The sequence below is a fragment of the Pelecanus crispus genome, chromosome 5, assembly GCF_030463565.1.
Source record: "Pelecanus crispus isolate bPelCri1 chromosome 5, bPelCri1.pri, whole genome shotgun sequence".
In the NCBI taxonomy this organism is placed as follows: Eukaryota; Metazoa; Chordata; class Aves; order Pelecaniformes; family Pelecanidae; genus Pelecanus; species Pelecanus crispus.
Window position 1 is genome coordinate 76,908,117 of NC_134647.1, and position 21,928 is coordinate 76,930,044.

Genomic DNA, 21,928 nt, shown 5'->3' on the forward strand with positions numbered 1-21,928 from the left:
ATGGGATGGGATTGATTGGGATGGGATGGGATGCGATGGGATGCGATGGGATGGATTGGGATGGGATGGATTGGGATGGGATGGGATGGGATGGGATGGATTGGGGTGGGATGTGCTGAGCTGGGATGGGCTGGGCTGGGCTGGATTGGGATGCGATGGGATGGGATGGGATGGGATGGATTGGGATTGATTGGGATGGGATGGGATGCGATGGGATGCGATGGGATGGATTGGGATGGGATGGGATGGATTGGGCTGGGATGTGCTGGGCTGGGCTGGATTGGGATGGGATGGGATGGATTGGGCTGGGATGTGCTGGGCTGGGATGTGCTGGACCGTGCTTGGGGTGTGCTCGGCTGGGCTGGGCTGGGCTGGGCTATGCTGGGCTGTGCTGGGCTGGAATATGCTGGGCTGGGATGTGCTGGGATGGGATGTGCTGGGATGGGATGTGCTGGGATGGGATGTGCCGGGCTGTGCTGGGCTGGGATATGCTGGGCTGGGATGTGCTAGGCTGGATTGGGCTGTGCTGGGATGCGCTGTGCTGGGCTGGATTGGGCTGGGCTGGGCTGGATTGGGCTGGGATGTGCTGAGCTGGGATGGGATGTGCTGGTCTGTGCTGGGATATGCCGGGCTGAGATGTGCTGTGCTGGGCTGGATTGGGCTGTGCTGGATGGGGCTGTGCTGGATTGGGCTGGGATGTGCTGGGCTGGGCTGGGCTGTGCACACAGGGACATGCAGCATCTGTCACCTTCTGCTTCACATCTCCCTCCTGCCGCATGTGACTGATGGCTCTCTACGCTATATGTACTTCCTATAGGATGGTAATGCCATCTCCAGATTTATTAACTTAGGCTTCCGCATCAGGAGAGAAAAAGGTAAGGCTTAATGTTATCATTTGCTGTGTCCCATCTGTAATAAAAAACCCGCCTTTCTTGTCACAGAATTGTAGTTACGAAGGGCAGCCAGCGGTACAGTGAACTAAGTGGAATGACTGATGTGCGTAAGTCATTCCACTTACATGCAATTAAGCTATTAAAGTTATTAACTGGACTTCAAAGAAACGGTCTCCTGTCCTGGGTCTTGGCCAGTTTCACCGCACTGCAGAAATGATCACTGTGGTGGTGCTGCCTGACGGGAGGCAGTGCCTGGGATAAAGCCCGGGTTATGCTAACTGCGTCCAGTCACCAGCTGCCTAATTCGTGCTGCAAGTACCCATGTGAGCATTGGTATGAAAGGAGATGGTAAAATAAGGACAAGGCAAAACCAAGGAGAGTAGCAGGCATTTTAAGAGAGGGAACTTCCTGGCTGTAGAGAGAGAAATGGAGGAGAGCAAGGATCCCTCCTGCCTACCATGAGGAGGGTGGATGGTCCTTGGAGTGCCACCAAGGACCAGCACTGGGTGCTCCACAAACACAGAAGGAAAGATGCTCCGGGGCTCCTGTGTTTTACATTGCAGCGAAGCAAACTAGATGATTTTTACGCATCAAAAATATGAAAGATGTGGAATACAAGCCTGTGTATTACCAAATCGCATCGAATCACCTAAACCTCCTTCCCAGCTGGAGATGCCCCCAGCACTGCCTGGCAGCTAATGGCGAGGAGATGCTGGGGCGGGGGGCCGTGCGTGGCTTGCCCGCACAGGTAGCTGCCACCCGCTGCCGCCTACAGGCCCCATCATGCTCTGCGGCACACTTACCCCAGGCGGTGGCAAGCCTCCCGCGCACAGCATGCTGGGACCTGTAGTTTTTATCTGAACGGCCAATAGCAGCTTCCCCTCGCGGGGGCGGGTTTGAAAAGCAGAGCGCTGATTGCTTGTCGGAAACGTCAATCCTGGCCCGCCCCGTTGCCCTGACAACGGCGCGGCGCCGGGGACGCGGCGGGGCCGGGGTGCCGCGCAGGTAGGGGCGGCCGGGCGGGGAGCGGCGGAGGGCGGCCGGGCGGGAAGCGGCCCCGCTGCGCCAGAGGAAACGGGTGAAAAACGGCAGGCTTGAGAGCACGGGCAGCGGCCGGCGAGAAACATCCGTCGGGCCGGGCCGAGGCTGCGGCGCGGAGCCCGCGGCCTGCTCCGTGCGACAGACGCCGGCCCCGCCGCCCTTTCCACCGCGCAGCCCGCCCGCGGGCTCGGCGCCTTCCTCTGCCCCTGGCCCGTGAGGGGAAGGCCCAAAGGCTGGAGGGGTGCTAGCGAGCAGAGCCGGGCGGCTGCAGGCGCTCCCCCGAGGTGGGGCGAAGCCTTCCCGGCAAGGGACCTGCAAATTCACACACACACCCCACCCCACCCCCCCCCCCCCCCGTCTCAGTACATTATTTTGTTCCAGCAACCTAGCTCTCGCATTTCAAAGATGAGGCGATTTTTTTTTCTTACCTTTGCTTAAAAAAACTCCCAAACAATTGCTAAAGTCTTATCTAGTGTAAATCTTTACAATATAACATTTCTGGTTCAAAAGTCCTAACAAGGCAACGCAGGCTACTGTTTGCTTCCCAACAGGATCATGTTATGACAACTTAAATATACTCATTAACTACTGAAGTACCAACCAAATTGTTAATAAATGTTAGGAACGTAGACCAGCTGTGCTGGCTCACACCAGAAGTTCTGCCTGGGCCAGTAAGGGCCTGGGCAAGATTATAGTAAAGCCATACTTCCACTTTTCGCACCCTTTTTTCTTGGATTTATGGCTTCATTTCTATAGCCAGAGGTATTATCATTATTTTTAGTAGTCCTCAAGTTTTTGTCTGTCAATTCGCCCCGTTACTCTTTGAAATTGTGCGCTTCTGGCGGCTGCCCTGTCTGCAAGCAGCATGCTCTGTAATTCAACTGCCTATTGTGCAATGCAATACTTCTGTACTCCTTTTGTTTGTTTTCAGTCTGTCCCTTGGCAAGCTCATGTGATGCCAGCTGGATTTTGTATTACGAAAGACCATGACTAATCATGACTGGTCACTTTCTCCATGCCTCTCATGATTTTATTGACTTCTGTCATACGCTCTTCAGTCCAGGCTAAAAAGACTCCTAGTTTACTCCTCATACAAAACATGTTCCCTATCTTCAGTCATCCATGTTATACCTTTGTCAATTCTACCCTTTTCTCTTTGAATGGAAGAAAGGAGAGAAACAGAACACAGTATTATCCAATGTTTTAATGAAGTTTTCCATCTCTACACCTTTCTTATTAATTCTTAACCTAATTTTACAGGTATCGTACTTATCATCCCAGAGCCTGTAACTACCTCTACTGGTTGCTATCAAATAACAAAATCTACACCTGATTCAAGTAGGCCTAACAATGAAAAGTTGTATGTGTGAAATCAGGTACGTTCAAACTGAACGATTCATATGCTGAAGTGATTTGGCAGTTGCCAAAACTTCAGCTTTACTCCCTACAACTTATACAATGAAGTTGTGTCCAAATATGCACAAGCATTATCAATAATACAAACTGTGGGTGTTTGTATTATTTGCTCTTTGTGCAGCACAAAGTAGAATAAATTTAATTAAAGGGAATATTGTATATGAATTTCTGGAGATTAGGTCATTCTCAGGATGGCATTTTTAACAAGTTCCTAAATGGTTGCAGCCAGAAATGTGATTTTTAGCTTGATAGTCACACAACAACAAAAAAGCCAGTAGCACATGGTTTTGATAATTTCCTTTTTGTGCTTTTGTTAAATGGAAGTGCACTCAATTCTTCTGTCGTTCCAAATTGTAGTAAATTACAGTGCTAAATTAGTAATGCACACAGGCTTGACCTTAAAGCATTCAATTAGGCAACTAATGAATCATTCTGTGTCCTCAGTTCAGACAGCATCTTTTGTAGTACTGATAGCTAATTAACTTTCCCCTTTTGCAGTACCTAGCAACTTCACGGACTTGTTTTATAACTGTAAATGTTTCAGTACATTAAATGATTAGGAGAACGGTCTGATGTTAATTTTTCTCTTGAGCCTAACGTTCAAAATATTACAGCCATCTATACATAAACACAAAATGTCAAACAAAGTTATCAAATATTTGCTTGGGCTTTACCAATCAAATAATGTAAAACTGTGTTCCACTGAAAAATTGGACTGAACATATTTAATGAAGTTTTAACATAATACATTACCTACTTTTTAAAAATAAAATATATGGCAATGTTTATGACAATTGATTTTCAAGAGCTGTTCTTTTTTGTAGGTTTTGCACTCTTAAATCTTTTAAATTATGTTAATGTAAATGTTGTTTCCAACCTCTCTTCTTCTCAGTCATAGAATCATGAATTTATATAAGCATTAACGGAAAGGCATAATACATTTGTATATTTCTGGACAAATACGCATATTAGAGTCCTTACTAAATAAGCAATATAGAAATATCCCTAAGAAGATAGGAACTAACCACAGATTAAAGGGATTATCTTTTTTGTCATATTTTCAGACAGTCCTCTAATACAGACACCATTTTTTTCATGGTTTTCTTGATAGGATTTGGTACTTTGTGTAAAAACTTAGGGAGTGAAACAACCCAGCCCCCTGAAGTAAGAGGTAACTTCTGAAAATACTAGCTTTTATCTTACACATTAGAACCATTAGGATTTTTGTTCCTTTATTTCTTTTTTGGCGGAGGAAGGGTGCGAAAGATTGCTCTTCAGTACCTATTTTAAAGTTCTCAGTGCCTGCTGGTTTCCTGTAGGGAGCACCTGGGGATTAGTAGTATAATCCTGTGTAGAAAACCCAACTTTGCGTACGTAGTTTGTAAATGGCTATGGGCTTGATTATGCTTCCAGAGACGGTTTTAGAAGTTCTGCCTGTGCTTTCTTGGAGGCCTTACGTGTTTCCTAACCACTGACAATCATATGCCCACAGGATGACAAATGGGCAGAGGTGATACGGTATTAGGGATATTGTAAAAGGAGATAATTACTTTGTACTTTTCTATCTGCTTTCCAGTTGGTGAGGTTCTGTGCATCACAGATGGAACCATGAACAGTCCTACTCATCGCTGTATTCATCTGCAACCCTTAAACAGGGGTACTTTTTGTATTAACATATGCATACGCATATACTCGGTCATCGACACTGCCTTCATCAGCACTGCCCTTATCCCTGCAGGGCTGTGTGTACCTCTACACCTCATTCTTTCAGTAAAGGAGGAGGAACTGCATTACTGGGAGGCAATTTCCAAAAGTTTTAACTGTTTTTATAGGCATAATATACTTGAAGTCGGTCAAAGAAAAAGGGATGTTTTTACTTGCAAGTTATTGTGCTGAACATAGGCATGTGACTTATCTCAGCCCTCTCAGCATTTCCTCTATTCATGTGACTTCTTAGGCTTTAGGTTACTTGGAAGAAAGGACTCAAAATTTCCAAATTGGCTTTGTTTCAGTGTATAATTAGGAAATGGTGAAGTAAGACAATGTGACTGTAACATATATGAGATGGTTCATATTGTCCTTCAACTAATGTCTAAACCAGCTGGCCTCTCCTCCTATCCTGGGGGGCTGTCTGCTTTATCCAGAGGCATCAAGGCTGGTTTCAAATTAGAGTAGTTGCAGAATCCATTTATAAAACGGGTCACAATTTTTTTTGCGTAAAATATACAAGGAGAAGGATGAGAAATAGCTTTGTGCTTTTTTTTTTTAAAATAAGGGGAAAATAGCCTCTTTTAACCATCTGAATTGACATGCACTGTAAGTTACGTAGCCCTAAGTGTTTCAGAACTATAAATTAAGCATATTGTTCAGTGTAGAGGCTCCTTTGAAAGATTATAACTGGGAAAATATATTGAATGTTAGACATAAATATATTGTTAGTGTTTGTAGTCCTGTATTTGAGGAAAAGACTAAGAGAATGAGAGCAGAAAAAACTTTTAACTTTCTCCTTACATTCATTATACGTGACTTGTGGTTTTTTTAATCTTCCAAAAACATCATCCCTTGCAGGGCACAAGTTTCAGAATTGTGAAACATTAATCTGTTTTGCATTGGTATTATCGTTGCTTTTTGAAAAAAGCAGAAGATTAAATTGCTACAGTTCTTCAGATGGATTAATGAAGGGGGCTGTATTGCCATAATGATCAAACAACAGAGAAATGCACTGACATCCCATGGATGCAGCTTGTCACCTGTGATCTGCAAGATCCAGTATGATAGAAGAAGAGCCTGAGCATTTATAGAGTATATTTTTTTCTATTTGATTGGAGTGAAAAAGAAAAATGCATAAATGTAATAAGAGTGTCAGACTCTGCTCCCATTAAAGCCAACAGCAAAATTTACCTTGAATTCATGGGAAGTTAATGTAGATCCCAAACCCAGGCTATAATCCATGAACTATATCTTGCCATCAGTGGCCATCTCTAAACTAAAATTCAGATTGGAAGCTAAAATTATATTGCTTGCTGCTGGAGTATTTGAAAAACTGTGTTACAAAACAGAAACACACTGTTTCTCAGTCTGGGAATGAAAGACGATCCCAAAGCCAAGATGACCGCTGAAATTACAAATGTACAGGCCACGGCGTGTTTGTTTTAATGCTCACGCTATTTTAGGCCTTTCATCGGGAAAGTCTCAAGATAAAACATTTATTTTATAAACTCACCTTTTCACCTTAAGCATCTTGACAGTAAATGGGCTGTTCACATGTGCGGGCAGACAGGCTGTAGCTCCTGTAAGAGTTCATCAGAAATAGTTATGTCATGACACAGTTCTTGAAGATGCCATCTCTTTCTGTCCTCTAAGTGCTTTCCTCCTATTAGTGTTAAAATTATAATAGCATCCAAATATTGTAGGTACTTTGTAGACGTTTAAAAAATGGTTCCCCAGTCAGTTTACAGTCTTAAAAAAAAGCAGTAGTATGGAAGAGGGAGGGCATGAACAGAGGGTCTCATTGTCCTTATCCCAGCTGAATGCCTCTAGCTGTTCAATAATAACATCAAACAATTTGCAATACTTCTAACAGAATTTGGACCATCCCAATTTAGTTGTTCTATCGGCTGCTATGTGTGTACCTTCCACGTGATGGTGCTGGCAGCGTATTTTGTGGTGGTGCGCTGTCCGGTGTGTGCAGTGGGCTGTACTGTATTGCATTTCCTTCTTTGCAATGGAAGCGAGCCTTTACTGCGCAGCTGTTCTCATCCTCATTTTAGATATTGGGAAGAAGGAGAGTAAATGCAACAAGAGTAGTCTTCTATACAGTGTCATCTCCAACTATGTGGTTCCTACCTGTAATTATCCACACAACTTCTTTCCAAGTTTGTCCTCCACAGAGCTGCACTGAAAAATGAGCTGGAAATAGAAAAGCACAGAAGTGCTTTGTGCAGCTGAGTAATGGGTTACAGTCAAGGACATTGGGACAAATATTTACAACTGGAGAATTTTCACCTATGCTCTTCTCACTTGTAGCTCAGGTCCTTAGCATGCTGTAAGGGAAAACCCTATCCCAATTTAACCTTTCACTGTTTTGGATAATCGGTTTCCATACTTAATCACCCTGGACAGAAGTATTTCCATCTATTATCTATCATATCAAAATACAGTTTATGATTTATAACTATGGAACATGCCTTTGGCTGCGTATGAAAATATTACTATAATGATAAACTACATAAAGTCATGGACAAAATTTTCACTCATACATGGTGCATTCCATTATCTGTTTAAAGTTTATGGATGATATTTATCTTTCTCTAGATAAACCTGAAAAAATGTCAGAAAATCTCGTATCCGGCAAGACCTCCTTGAAAGGTCCAAAAACCTCAGCAAAGAAACAGAAAGGTGAAAACAAAGCTAAGGAATCCTCAAAAGGAAAACGAACACAGCTTGGTATGTAAGGAACAGCAACAATGAAACAAGCAGTAATCTGGTCTCACGTGACAGCTACCTTAATTGTTTTGGGCCCATGCATTTAAGTAAACGTGAGATAAATTAGAATATGCTATTTTATATAAATAACTGAGAGCGCTACAATTACTGATGATGGTTTTGTAACCAGTATATGGAACATAACAAAGCTACATTGCAATATTTACACTTTGTCTTGGTAGTTTAGATTTAATAGTTTGTGGTGTCATAATAACAGTACTGAATGGGAAATTGGGAGGCTTAATATATATTAAGTGGGGAGATTCATGAAATCTAACAGCCCAAGGAGAGAGCATCAGGCAGAGAGAGGTGCCCCCAGAAGCAGGAGTTCAGGTGCTCAGGATCACACTGTAAAGGTACAATAATAGAACTCGAAAACATACCAAAGTCTCACAATTTAATTTTGCGGTGCATTTTATTGCGTTTTTTCTGAGATGTGCCGAGATACTAGCTCACTTGTGTCATTTACGAAGTGTATGGTTAATGAAGTGTAAGGCTAACGAGCCTTTGCTACAGAGAATTTTTTCCAGTGATCCATGCACATTCTCAGAAAAGGTGGGAATGTACTCTTGCTTGGGTTTTATTTGTTTTGTTTCATGGACTTTTTTTTTCTGCCATGCCAGCCACCTTCCTGAAGTTGCTTTCGCCTTTTAATCACCTTTTCCCTCCCAGCTGATTAATAGCTGTTGTGCTGCAGAGAACATTCTGCGCATCAGCACTGATCTCGTCCTGTCCTGCCTGGCTGGGAGGTTTGCAGACCCTCTCTCAGGAGCTGAAGAAAGCCCGGCTCCTGCAGCACCGGGCCACCCAGTGCCACTGCCAGAGGGGACTAATGTCTGCTCCTACCTACGTACCTGCCAGTTCTGCTACTGCCTGATGTTAGCGAGCCTTGCCCATACCTCCTCTTCACGTGACACAGATTGCACGGTGACGCCCAAGCAGGTGCTATCAGGTAGCACTCAGTGCAGTTTTCAACCATGGAAACTGCAGCGCGCACCCCAAGATGACAGATTTCTTCCGGCTTCTCTCTTATGCGGACCACCTGCTCAAAATAAAAACGAGTTTTAAATCTCCGTAGTTTCAAAATATGCTAACATGTCCTTAAGATACAGACCTATTTTAAAAGGCTTCACTCACTTCTTCTGTAAAATCTGAACTGAATAGAAATTTTTTTTTGTTTCCTCTTCACGGTTTAGTTTTAAATATATATAGAGAGATTTTAAATACTGCCCCAACAAGGAAAGGACTGTGTATTTCTAGTTACTTTGTTAGGCAGAAAAATCACTGATAACATCATGTCATTATATTTCAGGTAAAAAAGATAAAATTGATCTTTCTATGGCTAGTATAGGTAAGTGCTATGATGACTGGGCTTTAAAGTAATAGTTTCTGAATACTTTAAGCATTTTGAAGCTTCAATGTTACTAATGCCAGGAATGAAAAGGAAAGATTTTTTTATGAATGAGAAAAATTAGAAACTATAAAGAAACGCAGCTATTACAGTAGTGAGAACAGTACCACTCTCTGAGTAGCAGGCGGTGCAGCAAGGAATGCTGAAACAGGTATGGGTTTGTAGAAGATGTTATTATCTTGGGTTGAGAGGAGCTGGGGGTCAGGGGAAATAAAAAGCCTCACAATGGAATTATGGGGTGCAAAATATTTGCATTTAGTAATAGTTAAGCAATTAAACTTGAAATATTTTTATAATTTTTTAATCTTTGATCTTTGTCAAATCATTAATAAATCTGGTGAGAAGATGATTTTAGCATATCACTTGTTCTTTTTAATCACAGACACCAATAGATGTTGATTAACATCTCCTTTGTAGGGGAAAAAAATCTACCATTTAAAGTCACAAGATATCAAGCATTTCTTTTGGCTTATGTGCAAGAAAAGTGCAGTTTTAAGTGCAGCCATAGTTAAGAGCTAAAATATGGAATTATTTGAATTGAAATATATTCTCTTTTCTTAAATACCAAATAGGTTTTAAAATGTTTTTTCACATTTCTGGTTGGATTTTTCTTCTGACGTGATTTGTGCAATTCTTCCTCAGATGTAACTTAAATTGATGTCAATGTAAAATTTATCTACCGTTTACAGGAACAGCCCAAAGGGTTATCTTCCTAACTGGCTTTTAGCAAGACAGCTTTTATTGCTAAAAGCTAAAACAATGTGGCAAACTAGGAATATACAAACTAGGTAATTTTTGAAGAAATCATAAATCACTTGTCTTCCTACATAATCCTATGAGCACACGGGTGGAAGTGAAAATTGCACTCTGATTAGCATCACCGAAATCGCTAAGATGCAATTAATGAAAATGGGCAATAAGTGATCCCTCAGATGGTGAAAGTGTTACTTGATTAAAAAACGGTATTTTCAGTGATCCTGGAGATACTTAGGTTTTGTCAGTAAGACAGAATTTTACCTCCACCCAGTGGCAAATAAGGTAAGAACCGTAGTATCTAAACTACTGCTAGAAACCTGTTGCTAAAAGCAGGAAAATACTACTACTCTATGCAGATGCTGTCTGTGCAGGATTTAAACTGTATGCATGCTATCTCCTTAGCGTAAGACCTGCAAGTGTTCTTTACTTCTCTTAGAGCTTCTTAGTCCTTTGTGAAGTTTGCATAGCACTAAGAGCTGTTGACTGTTACCAACCATACCTGGTATAGTGCAAAGCATCATGCATGTCATTAATTTTAGTGGATGACTATAGCAGAGCGGATGCAGTGGAGGAGCAGCACTGAAAGATTTTAAAGGATAAATGTCAGATTCATCAAACATTATGTATTATGTGATAGGCTTATGCAGAGATTTAGCTTCCTGAATGATAGAAATTAAGGAGGATTTATTGTTTTGTCAGTCCTTGTTGGCTTAGGTTAGAGATGGCTTCTCTAAATGTGCTGCGCCAGCTGGTCAATATCCTCATTTTAGATACATCAACTTCAATTTAAGGCATACACTACGGCAGCTGAGACATAGAGCACAAGTCTGCTAGCATGGCAGTACCGAAAAGGAAGAAAAGAGTCTCTTAGGCAGCAGGATTCAACTAGCTGGGCCTACAGTGATCTTAATCACTTACAGCTCTTACGTAAGCTGGAAGGCAGAACACGCAATGTGGGAAGGACCAGCGTTACGTACATACAGCCGACACGCTTAGCAAGAAGCGCTGCACGTTATCTTCAGATTGAGTGTTTGCAAAGCGCAGTTGATGGGTCACGTAACTGCACCCAGCCTCACTAAAACCCAATGAAAGTGACAGTGCTGGAGCTAGCATAAGAAATAGCTTGTTCTGAACTAATATGAATGAAAACAGAAAATTAATAAAACGGAATGAAAAATGTGTAGAAAACAACAGCTATATATTCTCCAGCAAAGCTGAAAAATATCTGGCTTGAATCCTAGCGACCTTGCTTTAGTCTCACTTGCTTAGTGAGAAATAGACTCAATGCACTCTGAACTCAATGAGAGGAAAAGTCCAAAATCAGAAAAGCATCCTTATTTGGGAGGGTATTGAAGCCTCATCTAGATTAAACATCGGCTTAACATGGCACCGCTCTACAGGGAAGGACTAGGGTATATTTATTCAAGGGCTCTCTTAAATCAGAGCCATGAAGTTGTGTCCTTAATGTATTAAACCCAGTCCATTAATGACTCTTCACTAAAGCTCCTAATCACCTGTTGATCGAGAGGAAAAAAAACCCCCACACTAGGAATATTGTATTCAATCATAGGAAATGTTAGGTAGAGTCTTTTCCAAGATTAACAAAATATAGTATAATTTGTATTCCATGCCTTCCAAATACCAAAAACTAAGCTGAGAGATTCAAAGGCATTCTGCTAGGAAACAGTAAAGGCCCACAGTTATTAAAGTATATGTTTATGTTTAAACAACATTGTGAATTTGTTAATCAAGTGATTTTGCTTTCTTTCATAGGCCACCCAGAAATATTTCCTTTAGTTTTCACTACAAAGACCCAAGAAATTTTTAACTGCCGAGTTGATGAAGACGTCACAGAAGAAAATTGTTTCAAACTTATTAAAAAAGAGGACATCATTCAGGACCTGAAAACAAGAGCTACAATTTCTGATTTCCACCCTATCAAAAAAGTTGTCCTAGTATGTAGCTTATTTCGTTCTCACTTTAAGGCTTCATGCTCTCAGAGTATATATGCTTTTAATGATAAGGTCTGTCCTGGTTTGACTCCGCATAAATACACTAATGCTGCAATATCCAAAGGCTATAGGTCATGGACCGCTGTCAACTCGAAGATTCTCATGGCTCACCATGCACTACTTTTTTCTTTTTTTTTTAATACAAACTTTAGGTTGAAAATATGCTAAAAGTAATGTAAATATTATGAGGTTTGATTCTGTGAACTGGCAGAGCTTCACATATTTTGGCTTCCCCTAATTCATGGCCTATTTATTGAGAATCATTAAACCAGTTTCTTTTCTGTTTAATTCTCTGTATGAAAGTATTAGGGTTTTGTCCCAGACTTATTTTTATTACAAAATAAAATCCATCTGTTCTTTTCAATTAGCACATGAAATTCTCTGTTAAGACCACAAGATTAACCAAAGATACTGTATTTACACTAGTGGTAGCTTTGCCAGTCACAGGCTCATGTCTGTTTTGTAGGTTATTTGCTTTCAGTTTTCCACTGTTTTAATTAAAATAGGAGTATCCAGGGGAAGAACTTTTGGTAGTTTTTGATGCAAAGTTCCAGTATGGACAGAACTTCTACTTTGTTGCTTCTGAGGAAGCCAAGGAAAACCTTCTGAAGGTAAGAAAATCCAAGTATACCACAGCATTGTTCTATCTATGGATATTTCAGAATCTTGTCTCAAACATATACTTCAGGAATGGTATTGTATTCATAAACATCTGATGTGCTTGGCATGCCAGAATGTTTCTCTAAAGGTTAATCTGATCATGGAAAAAAACATGTATCACTAAAAATATCTTTTATACTGAGAAAGACTGAATTAATTGTTTTAATTTTATACTTCAGAGGGCCTGTATAACCCCCATTTTTACGACAAGCATTAATTTCCTCTGACAAGACTCAGGTTTCTAAGACATAAAAATAAAATACTATAATATATTGGGCATCTTCAAAGAAATATTATACTTATTTTTCACAATATATATGTATGTATTCTTCAAATCATACTTCAAAATGTTCTTGAGTTCTAAATAACCCTAGATACATAGAAGATTTCCCCCCATCATAGGAGAAGGTTTATGGGTAGATTATATAATTTTTCAACGAGAGTTTGTCACCCAGCATCAGGAGAAGTAACAATTAATAGAAAAACAAACTGCAGTTCCAGGTAGGAGGGCCTAATGTAGAAAATAACTATAAATTCTTTTTATATAACAGTGATTCGCTTTCAAGACAACAGTCTCTCTTTAGTAGTTAAATATTAAATACGTAATGTTTATTGGAAAATTCTAATGCACAAATGAATGAATGGGACCTAACACAATCGTACCCAGGGGCACAGGATAGCCAGACTTACTGCACTGAGACAAAAGTAAAGAATGTGTGAATAAAGACTGGAAACTGGGTTTCTAGTTCATGCTTACATTTCAGTAACAACTTTTTGAAAAAGTATCATTTCTCACTGTTTGATGTTACAGCCTCCAGAAACTGCAGAAGAAAAAGAAGAAGAAAAAGAAGAGGAAAATAGAGAGGAAACTCTGGAAGTCCATCCTTATAAGCCTCCTGTCCACAAACCCTGGGTTTCTCTTGGCAGCGAAAAGGAAGTTGAAGAAGAATCTGTTAAAGACACTATTACAAAGGTCAGAATCAACAGATGTTAGTCAATCAAATAAATATAAAAACCCCAAAAAACAAGTCAGGAAACTGTAAGTTGCAATCCTAGTTTTGCTTAAGGTCTTTCAAGAAAACAAAAAAAGAAGAGAAATAGCTCAACTTTTACAAAAAACTGAAACTGCTGCAGAAACTTTTTTTTTTCCCCCCAAACAACTCTGTTCTCTTTAATCCTGCAAATAAAGCTTGTGAGACTGCTTTGCACATACCTACTTTTCAAGCTGTAAGTTCAAAAGTCCTGATCATCTTTGGTCATTAGCATCTCTGCCACTTTTTGCTCAATTTACTATCTGGCCAGACTACAAGTTGAGTCGTATTTATATTCTAAGGACCTAGTTCTCTTTCCATGGAGCCCAGTGAACTCTGTTTCATTATATGGATGGCATTTAAGTAGCATGCAACACTTTTAAGGGCTCTCTACCTCAGAATAAATGTTACCAACCACAGGTATTACAAGCTGGCTTTACAGAAGTACGTATTTGATTAACTACACCTACAGATTATACTGAGAAAATTATATGTCCAAAAAGTAGATCCACTCACAGCTGTCACCTAACTTGGGCTGTGTGGGGCATCTCCAACCATTTAACAGTCCATCAGTGATTTTTCCTCAATATCTATATCCCTGTTCAGGGAAGACTGGCGAAGTTTTGATAGTTCTTAGCAACTGGACATCTTGCTTATGCTTAAAAACATGTCTGATTGTTCTAAAGCTAATTCACAGTCACTAAATTTAATGCACGTTCACAGTCCAAGTATTCTGTATTCTACCTTGCTGGCAAGGTCCTCTCAGAAGTATTCTCAGCCTACATTCCTTTCCAACTCTGTGGGAGGTGCTGGGAAAAAGTGTCTGGCTATGAATCCAAGACAAAGCAGTATCTCTCTACTGCCTCAAATCAAGTGCCTACCTCTCTTTGTGGGTAGAAGTCAAGGCACATCCCTTCTTACTTCCTAGTTCTCACTATAAGGAAACTCCTCATTCAAATTTTTGTGGATCCTCTTTGGGGTACTTTTCTCTCCCTAGGCACTGCAAGGGAAGCTGGAATACCTCACCCAAAGTTGAGAATTGCACTAAGAGGGAAGGGTTGAAAAGTTAGGTCTTGGAAATCCAATTTAGTATTATATAAGACCTCCAGCAAATCAATCCTTTAATTAAAGGTGCAGTTTTGATATTGCATGAATTAGAAAATGTAATTCTCCTATCCTACTAGCAGTAATCCAAAACGTTAACCTAAAGGCAACTTCTTGCTTTAGAAATACAAACCTGTCTTCTATTAGATATGTAGGTTATTTATATGAGCACTTCAGAATTTCAAAACGCAGAAATATAAGTAAAGTCAGCCCAGAAACATCAATAGAACTAATTCTACAATTATATGAACGCTGCTATTTTATTTATTTTACAGAATGAATTTTCTAAAAACTTTCTCCTCTGCTAACTACAGAAATATCTCTTTTCCAGATTAAGTATATGATTTCTCGAGTACGCAGGAAGTTTGGTGCACCAATTACATTTACTGATAAGAATGCTTCACATGTAAAAGACAGTTATGTTGAATGCACGTCCTATCAAGACAAAACTTACAGTATTAAAATGCTTGAAAAAAATGTGGGCATACAAATGGTTCCAAAATTAAGAGAAGCTAGTACTCAGACAAAATGGTAAGTGTGAGAAAATATTTACCAGTTTATTTACTAAGCTACACACTGTTTCAGGTCTCAACTAAAGTCATGTAAATTAACTCAACTCTTAAGTTCCTCAGTTACAAACTGATTAAGAGAACAGAATTGGATGCTCTGTTTGCATCTTTCTTCTTTCACTCTTTTCTAAAGAGTTTCTAGAAAAACAGAATATACTTAGCTTTTAATTTTACACATTACATGGGTTTCTGTCTTTGAAATTGTTTCTACACTTACTCACATTCAAATGTATTCCAATTGGTTAGGACCTATCCAAAAAATGCAGCCACGCAGTATTTTCCTAGACAGTTGTCAAGTGAAGAGAAAGAAGAGAGTCTGTCATCTGAGAAGCTGAAAGAATTTCTTACATCAGTACATTTAAGGTAAAATTGCTGCAGCAATACACATTAAAGGCCACCTGAAATAATATAGAATACAAGCAAGAACTCTTGTCTGAGTGGACCATTAGTCTGGTCAAATACTGATTTTTTTTGTTGTTGTTTCTATGTACTTTTTTGTTTTGTTTCTCTTGCTTATTATTTTAATATTAACAAATATTAATATTTGTTTCTATGAAAATTAACATGCAGTCTGTGCCATATAAATGTGAATGTTGGTTTAAATAGATATTAGAACCATTAGAGTTGATAGTGATACATCTTTTTGAACAAGCTGCAAAGCTGATCTTTCAAACACTGCTCACTCCAACAGAGGCTTACGCAGAAGAGCAAAGGCGCTGTCCTACAGCCCTGAGTCATGGGACAAGTCCCACTTACTGACACTTTTTGCACAAGAATTGGACAATTTCAATGTACTTGATCCACACAGAACTGGAGTTAAATTCTTGGTACAATTAGTTATTTGCATATAAATAGAAGAGGGTTTCCTTACAGTGATGCATCACTGAGGAATGAATACTTTTTTTTTTTGACTCCTGTGGCCATACTTTTGTGTAAAACAAAAGCTGTCTCTTCACAGAAATACTTGTGATTCTACTACTGGGTAGTCACATCTGGATTATTGAAAGTGTTTACTGTTCTTTTCGCAAAACAGAATGGAAATTGCATTGCAGCAAAATGAAATTATGAATGCTTTTTTTGATGACTGGAAGGCCCTAGCAGAAGATGAAAGCAGTTCTGGTGGCAAGCCAGATGTTTATCTTAAAGCATACCAGTCATTTACAGATCTGCGCCATCTCAAGGACAGAACTATAAGCTGGGTTTGCTGGCACCCAACCATTTATGGTAATGCAGTTAAAATACTGGTTTGAGATTTGAATGACATGTATTATATGACAGCTCTAAAATATGCATATCTTTCATAAAATTATCAGCTTTTAAATTTAAAAACAAATCAGAACTGATTTACTATGTCTGTCTGAATTGCTGCTGTGAGCTGAAGTGAAAAATGAGACAGACAAATTCTTGGTAGAGTTCAAAGAGGCCACACAAAGCCCCTCACGCTAATGTAAAAGTGGAGATCATAGGAAAGGGGAATTTCTCCCTTATGAGGCTCATTGAAGTGGGGCTGCAACTGTGCCAGGTCCTTCTGGTGGCTCTGCATAGTGGTGGTGTTCTCCCCACGGCTGGTTCTTGTAGCATGCCTAACTCTTGTGAGGAATTACAGCCACAATGGGACGTGGCTCTGCTGAGTGCCAGGGAGCATCACGAGGCATACTAAATGTCTTCTCCTGCTCCCTGCCGCGGATTATGGCTCTACACAGCCAGGCTTAAAGGCACAATTAAGTTCTATATAAATGTCCTAGCTGCACGGCATACTCACAGCCAACGCTGCAGCCTGTGTAGGAAATTAATTCAGCTACAAAAGATCTGATTTCATGATGGGTGGCCAGGACTATATGCCTGCCACATCATTTCAGGTGCAGTATTACACCATTAAGCCGTAGTAGCAAAAAAGTTGAATTTTATCCTGATGCTTAGGTTCTACGACTCATTGTTAAATAACTTCATTTTAAGCAACAAAAATAATTTCCTCAAAGTTGATCTGCAAAAAGAAAAATATAAATACATGGTTGGGTTGGGGTTTTTTTTTGCCTTTTTTGTACTGTATTCAGAAGGTATAAACATAAGTCACTTAGAATAATTAACAGCATGTTGAAACTTGGAATTGTCTCTTCTGAGAAAATTCATTTTTTCTCTCAATCAGGGATTATAGCAGTGTCAGCAGGAGAGCGGCTTTCTTATGAAGAGCAAGTTAACCTTTCTGACAAATCATTGCTGCAGCAGTCAGTAATACTTTTTTGGAGTTTTTTTGACCCTATCCACCCTCAGGTATTTAATCAGGACTTTTAAATATGCCAAGTGTTTACATAACAATGGAACAAACAATCAGAGTGACTATTTCTCAACTATTTTGTTTCTTCTTTCTAGTTAATGTTGGAGTGTCCTGAAGACATTTACTGCTTTCAGTTCAGTCCAAGTGATCCAAATATCATTGCTGGTGGCTGCATCAATGGACAGGTGTTAATTCTCTGTTTAACAATGAAATTGCATATTTCTGTATTTTCTTACAGTGTAAAAATAAGGGTGAAGAGATGTACTCAACATCCATAATTACACAGTGTCACAAGACAGATGTCACAAAGTCTCAGAAATTCTCTGATCCTGTACTGAACTTATGCCTGGTTATTCCATAGCTGAGCCATTACTGTACGATGCTTCTTTGAGGTACTGATAAATAGATCAAGCTGTAAAGACTTTCCATTTTTTTTTTTGTTGAGAGAAGTGTAGCCTTTCAACTGATTGCATCAGACTGAAGAGGCAATACTTTAAAGACTTCATAAGTTCTAGTGCAGAGAACAAATTTCTTATTTTTCCCCAAACCTCCACTAATTGTTTTTGAAAAAAATGTGTATTAATAATGATGAAATAATTCCTAACATACTAATTTCTCATTGCAGGTTATACTGTGGGATATTTCTCAACATGAAGAAAAGCTGCAAAATGCAAAAACTGTTGCTGATGGAATTGAGATAACAGCTGTTAATATGGTGAATGCTTCCATTCTAAATATGTTGGAGTACATCTACACGCTGTGGGGAAAAATGGGTGAAGGTATCTTGACTCAAAACAGAGGAGTAGATAAACTTTGCAATGAGAGACTAGAAAGGATAAGAAACCTGATAAGTTCATGAAATAAACCCGTTATCACAACTTAATTTCTACCTGATTAGTCCAGCTTAATAGCTTTACTGCATTTTGTGCAGACTTAGGCTTCAGTAAGACTGTTCTTTAATGGGCACCAACACATACTCAACTCTTGCCTTATGAAGCCTATCAAGTACATATAGCATTTGTTGCTGAATGTAATACTGAAAACAATTCTGGAAGTTTATGGACAGAAAAAAAGGTAGCTTGGAAGAAGAAGATTTCAGTGGAAGGAGGCTATAAAGGGGATAAGCATAAGAGAGACCTAAGAGCAGAGGAGGAGCTAGTAACATAGGTGGACGTGCGTGTGCCTGTGGAGGCATGTTGGAATTCTTTCTAGAGCTTCATATCCAAAGGCCTGTTTTGATGCTTTCCATTTTTTCTCCAAAGGGAAGGTATTAGACCCCTAGAAAGTTCTATAAACTGATCTGAAATATGGGAAAAAGCATTAACAGCATGTAAAGTAACTTTTTTTCTTTGACAGGTCTACTATTGTATTTTGGAAATACACTAAGATATCTCTTTTTAAAACATTTCTAGCCATCACTTATGCAAGTCCAGCAGAGTAGCACAGAGCCACCTCTAGTGAGATACTGTGCTGTCTCTTCCATACAGTATAGTCATGAAAAACCAGTAACAGATATACATTGGCTGCCAGATTATTTTGAGGTGAGTTTAAAAATTCACTTTTCTTCTTTTTATTGTTTTCCTAATCTACTACCTCAGAAATCATAGTGCAAACTCAAGACAAAATATTAAAGATTCAATTATTTGTAATAGACTTCATTATTTCTCACTGCAATTTCTAAATATTAAATAATCTGGTGCCACTTGTCCTGTTCATTGTGCTTTACAACTGTGCTGCGTTCTCAATCTGGTATGAAACTGCTCATACTGGAAAAAATGTATGTAGCTTTACTGAAAATTGTAATTCAAAATTGTAATAAGCCTTCCATATCTAAAATATATTGAATTACTACTATAAGCAATCTAGCCTGCCACCAAGAGTTCAGAGAAATAATTTCAATTACCTAAATATCTGAGCACCCAAGAATGGTGTTATTGTAGTTACGTTAATTCATCTAGGTGCTGCCTGTGTACTCAAAACTTACATTTTCTGTGATGTTTTTAAAGCTCCATAGTACCTAAGTTCTACGTAGTTAAAGGGTCCTACACTATTACAGGAGCATTGGATGCTCATTTACTATCAAAGTAATGCAAATGATTGCCCAAATTAATCTGAAATGCAAATGTAGTCAAATGCAAAAGAATGACAGTGGAAAAGCAGGTCAAGAGGAAGAAAACTGAGATCTTTGAAAGGTTTATGCAAATTAATATATCGGTAATTTTTGAAAACAGATTTTTAAGACTTCATAGATACTGCAGTCCTTAGCAACATTGCAAGAAAAGCGAGGAAAAGGATGCACATATATCATAAAAAGAAAGCTGATACAACTGTTCATTAGTAAGTTATGCTACAGTAATACCCATGGATACTAATTGGTACCAGATGTAAAACATGAAGAAAAGAATCGGATAGCAGAGTGCTGTTGTGGTTTGTGTTACTTCGCTGGGGGTTTTTTTGCCAAGGTTTAGGCTCACAAAGCTGTTTTCATGTTCATCTGGGATAACAGATACAGGAAACTCGTGCTTAATAAATTACACTGACAAAGGAATCACTTTGTCAATATTTAGCAACATGTACTGAGACATACTTTTTGTTACATAAACATGGAATGTGTGTCAGCCTTTGCACAGCATTGCAGTTTTTATAGCACAGTTCCTAAAATCAGCAGTTTATTATTATATATCAATGAAAAAGTATTCAAAGTTCTATCCAGAACCTACTTCAGCTTTACGTGATTGTGAGACTACCATTTTGACTCCAGGTAGGCAACTCATGAATGAAAGTAAGAGTAGGATTTGGCCTGAAAAAAAAAGTGTAGCTGAAACTTTGCCGCATGGTTGAGAAGTACGGGTTTAGCCAAAATATATACGGTTTGCATATACTGGAAATTGTATTTGATCAGGGCATAGCCTATAATCACTCGTTTCCCCCCAACACCTCTCCTTTATGTTTCTGAATAAATTAAAATAAATTTGGCATAAAACAATGACTACTTCGTAAATAAGTACTATAAAACCTACAGAGCCCCACATACACAAACTAAACTATTAATAATTAACATTTGAGGGCACCACTACCATCCTGCAGTGTGGTCTAGCTGAGTGACAATTTAAGAGAGATGACCCATGGCATAAACTTGGCAAAGAGATATCACTCCCACTACACTTAACTGTTTGAGATAAATTTCTCAACGATTTGCTCTTTGGTTAAGCTGGATAAAAAAAAGTTACAAACATGGCAACCTACGGGAGGGCCTGACTTGCAGTGGTGCCTGCAAGTATTTATTTATCCTACTGACTTAATTGAGAGTGTTAGGTGTTTAGCAGGTAAAGCTGGTACCAGTTCACTTAAAGTACATTTGTAAAATAGCTTGACTTTATAACTACAAGTTAATAAGTCCTGATTTTCAAACCTTACCCAAGCAGAAACAGTGACTTAATTTCTAGAAGCCCATTTTATGGGTTGAAGTACTTACTTAGTAGAGTGTAATTTTTGTCCCTCATTATCTCCTCCCCCTGTAATTATTACTACTGTTATTTTTAGGACAACCGAATGGGTGCTACTTTTGAAAACAGAGCTGAAACTTGCGTGCAGCTTGTGACCTGCTCCCCTGATGGGTATGTACAATACATACTCTACAAGATGACTTCCAGTTTCCTTTGGAAAGCTTTATGGGGCACACTCCATGCTTTAACTAGCACACTTCTGGATTCCTATCAGCCTATCCTGAATAGCTGAAATTCTGTATGCAGAAGACAAGCACATCAAGTTCTTGGCCAGTTAAGCCCTTTACAGTAATGGCATTAAGTGTTCATTAACTGAAAAACCTCACATGTATAGGTTTATATTCTGTGTATACCTTAAGAAGAGTGTTGATCACACATGCATTGGCCTGGAGAACCACACCCCCACGTTTACGTTGATTATGTGACTTGCACAAAAAGCTGTTAAAGATTTTGAGGCCACAGAAATACTGTGAGCTATATTTAAACTTGGAGACTTAGCTGGCAAAATTATTCAGTATGAATCTCCCCTTTTGTGGACTAAATAGTCATGATAGTTATGACCAAATATTGTCCTGTGTGAAAGACTGGCAAGGGGGCAGAATGCAAAAAGTGGAAATAAATGTTTAGCTTTCATGATGGCAAAAGGCTTAAGGCTTCAAGGCTGCGTGGCTGGGCTCAATCATATATTTGCTATGAAAAGGAGGGTCAGAGAGAACAAAATTTGGTAATGACACAAAATTATTTTCCCTAATCAAATACAGAGAAGACT

The 21,928-nt window shown here is 39.3% G+C and overlaps 1 protein-coding gene across 6 annotated transcripts in view; it reads left to right on the plus strand.

The window, feature by feature from the left end:
• The first annotated feature begins 2,309 nt into the window (after nt 1-2,309).
• DNAI3 (dynein axonemal intermediate chain 3) overlaps nt 2,310-21,928 on the plus strand; it is a 28,010-nt gene continuing 8,391 nt past the window's right edge. For 3 of the 6 annotated variants that reach the window (XM_075711397.1, XM_075711399.1, XM_075711396.1), the window contains exons 1-14: nt 2,310-3,310; nt 7,665-7,796; nt 9,148-9,186; nt 11,776-11,957; nt 12,521-12,625; nt 13,486-13,647; nt 15,141-15,340; nt 15,625-15,741; nt 16,412-16,602; nt 17,525-17,649; nt 17,749-17,838; nt 18,279-18,368; nt 19,066-19,194; nt 21,197-21,270. In XM_075711397.1, coding sequence (XP_075567512.1) covers nt 7,679-7,796; nt 9,148-9,186; nt 11,776-11,957; nt 12,521-12,625; nt 13,486-13,647; nt 15,141-15,340; nt 15,625-15,741; nt 16,412-16,602; nt 17,525-17,649; nt 17,749-17,838; nt 18,279-18,368; nt 19,066-19,194; nt 21,197-21,270 — 1,622 coding nt within the window. In that variant the 5' untranslated portion in view covers nt 2,310-3,310; nt 7,665-7,678. Of the gene's footprint in view, nt 3,311-4,994; nt 5,008-7,664; nt 7,797-9,147; nt 9,187-11,775; nt 11,958-12,520; nt 12,626-13,485; nt 13,648-15,140; nt 15,341-15,624; nt 15,742-16,411; nt 16,603-17,524; nt 17,650-17,748; nt 17,839-18,278; nt 18,369-19,065; nt 19,195-21,196; nt 21,271-21,928 lie in introns of those variants that run through there. The other 3 variants (XM_075711401.1, XM_075711398.1, XM_075711402.1) reach the window with 3 other exon arrangements.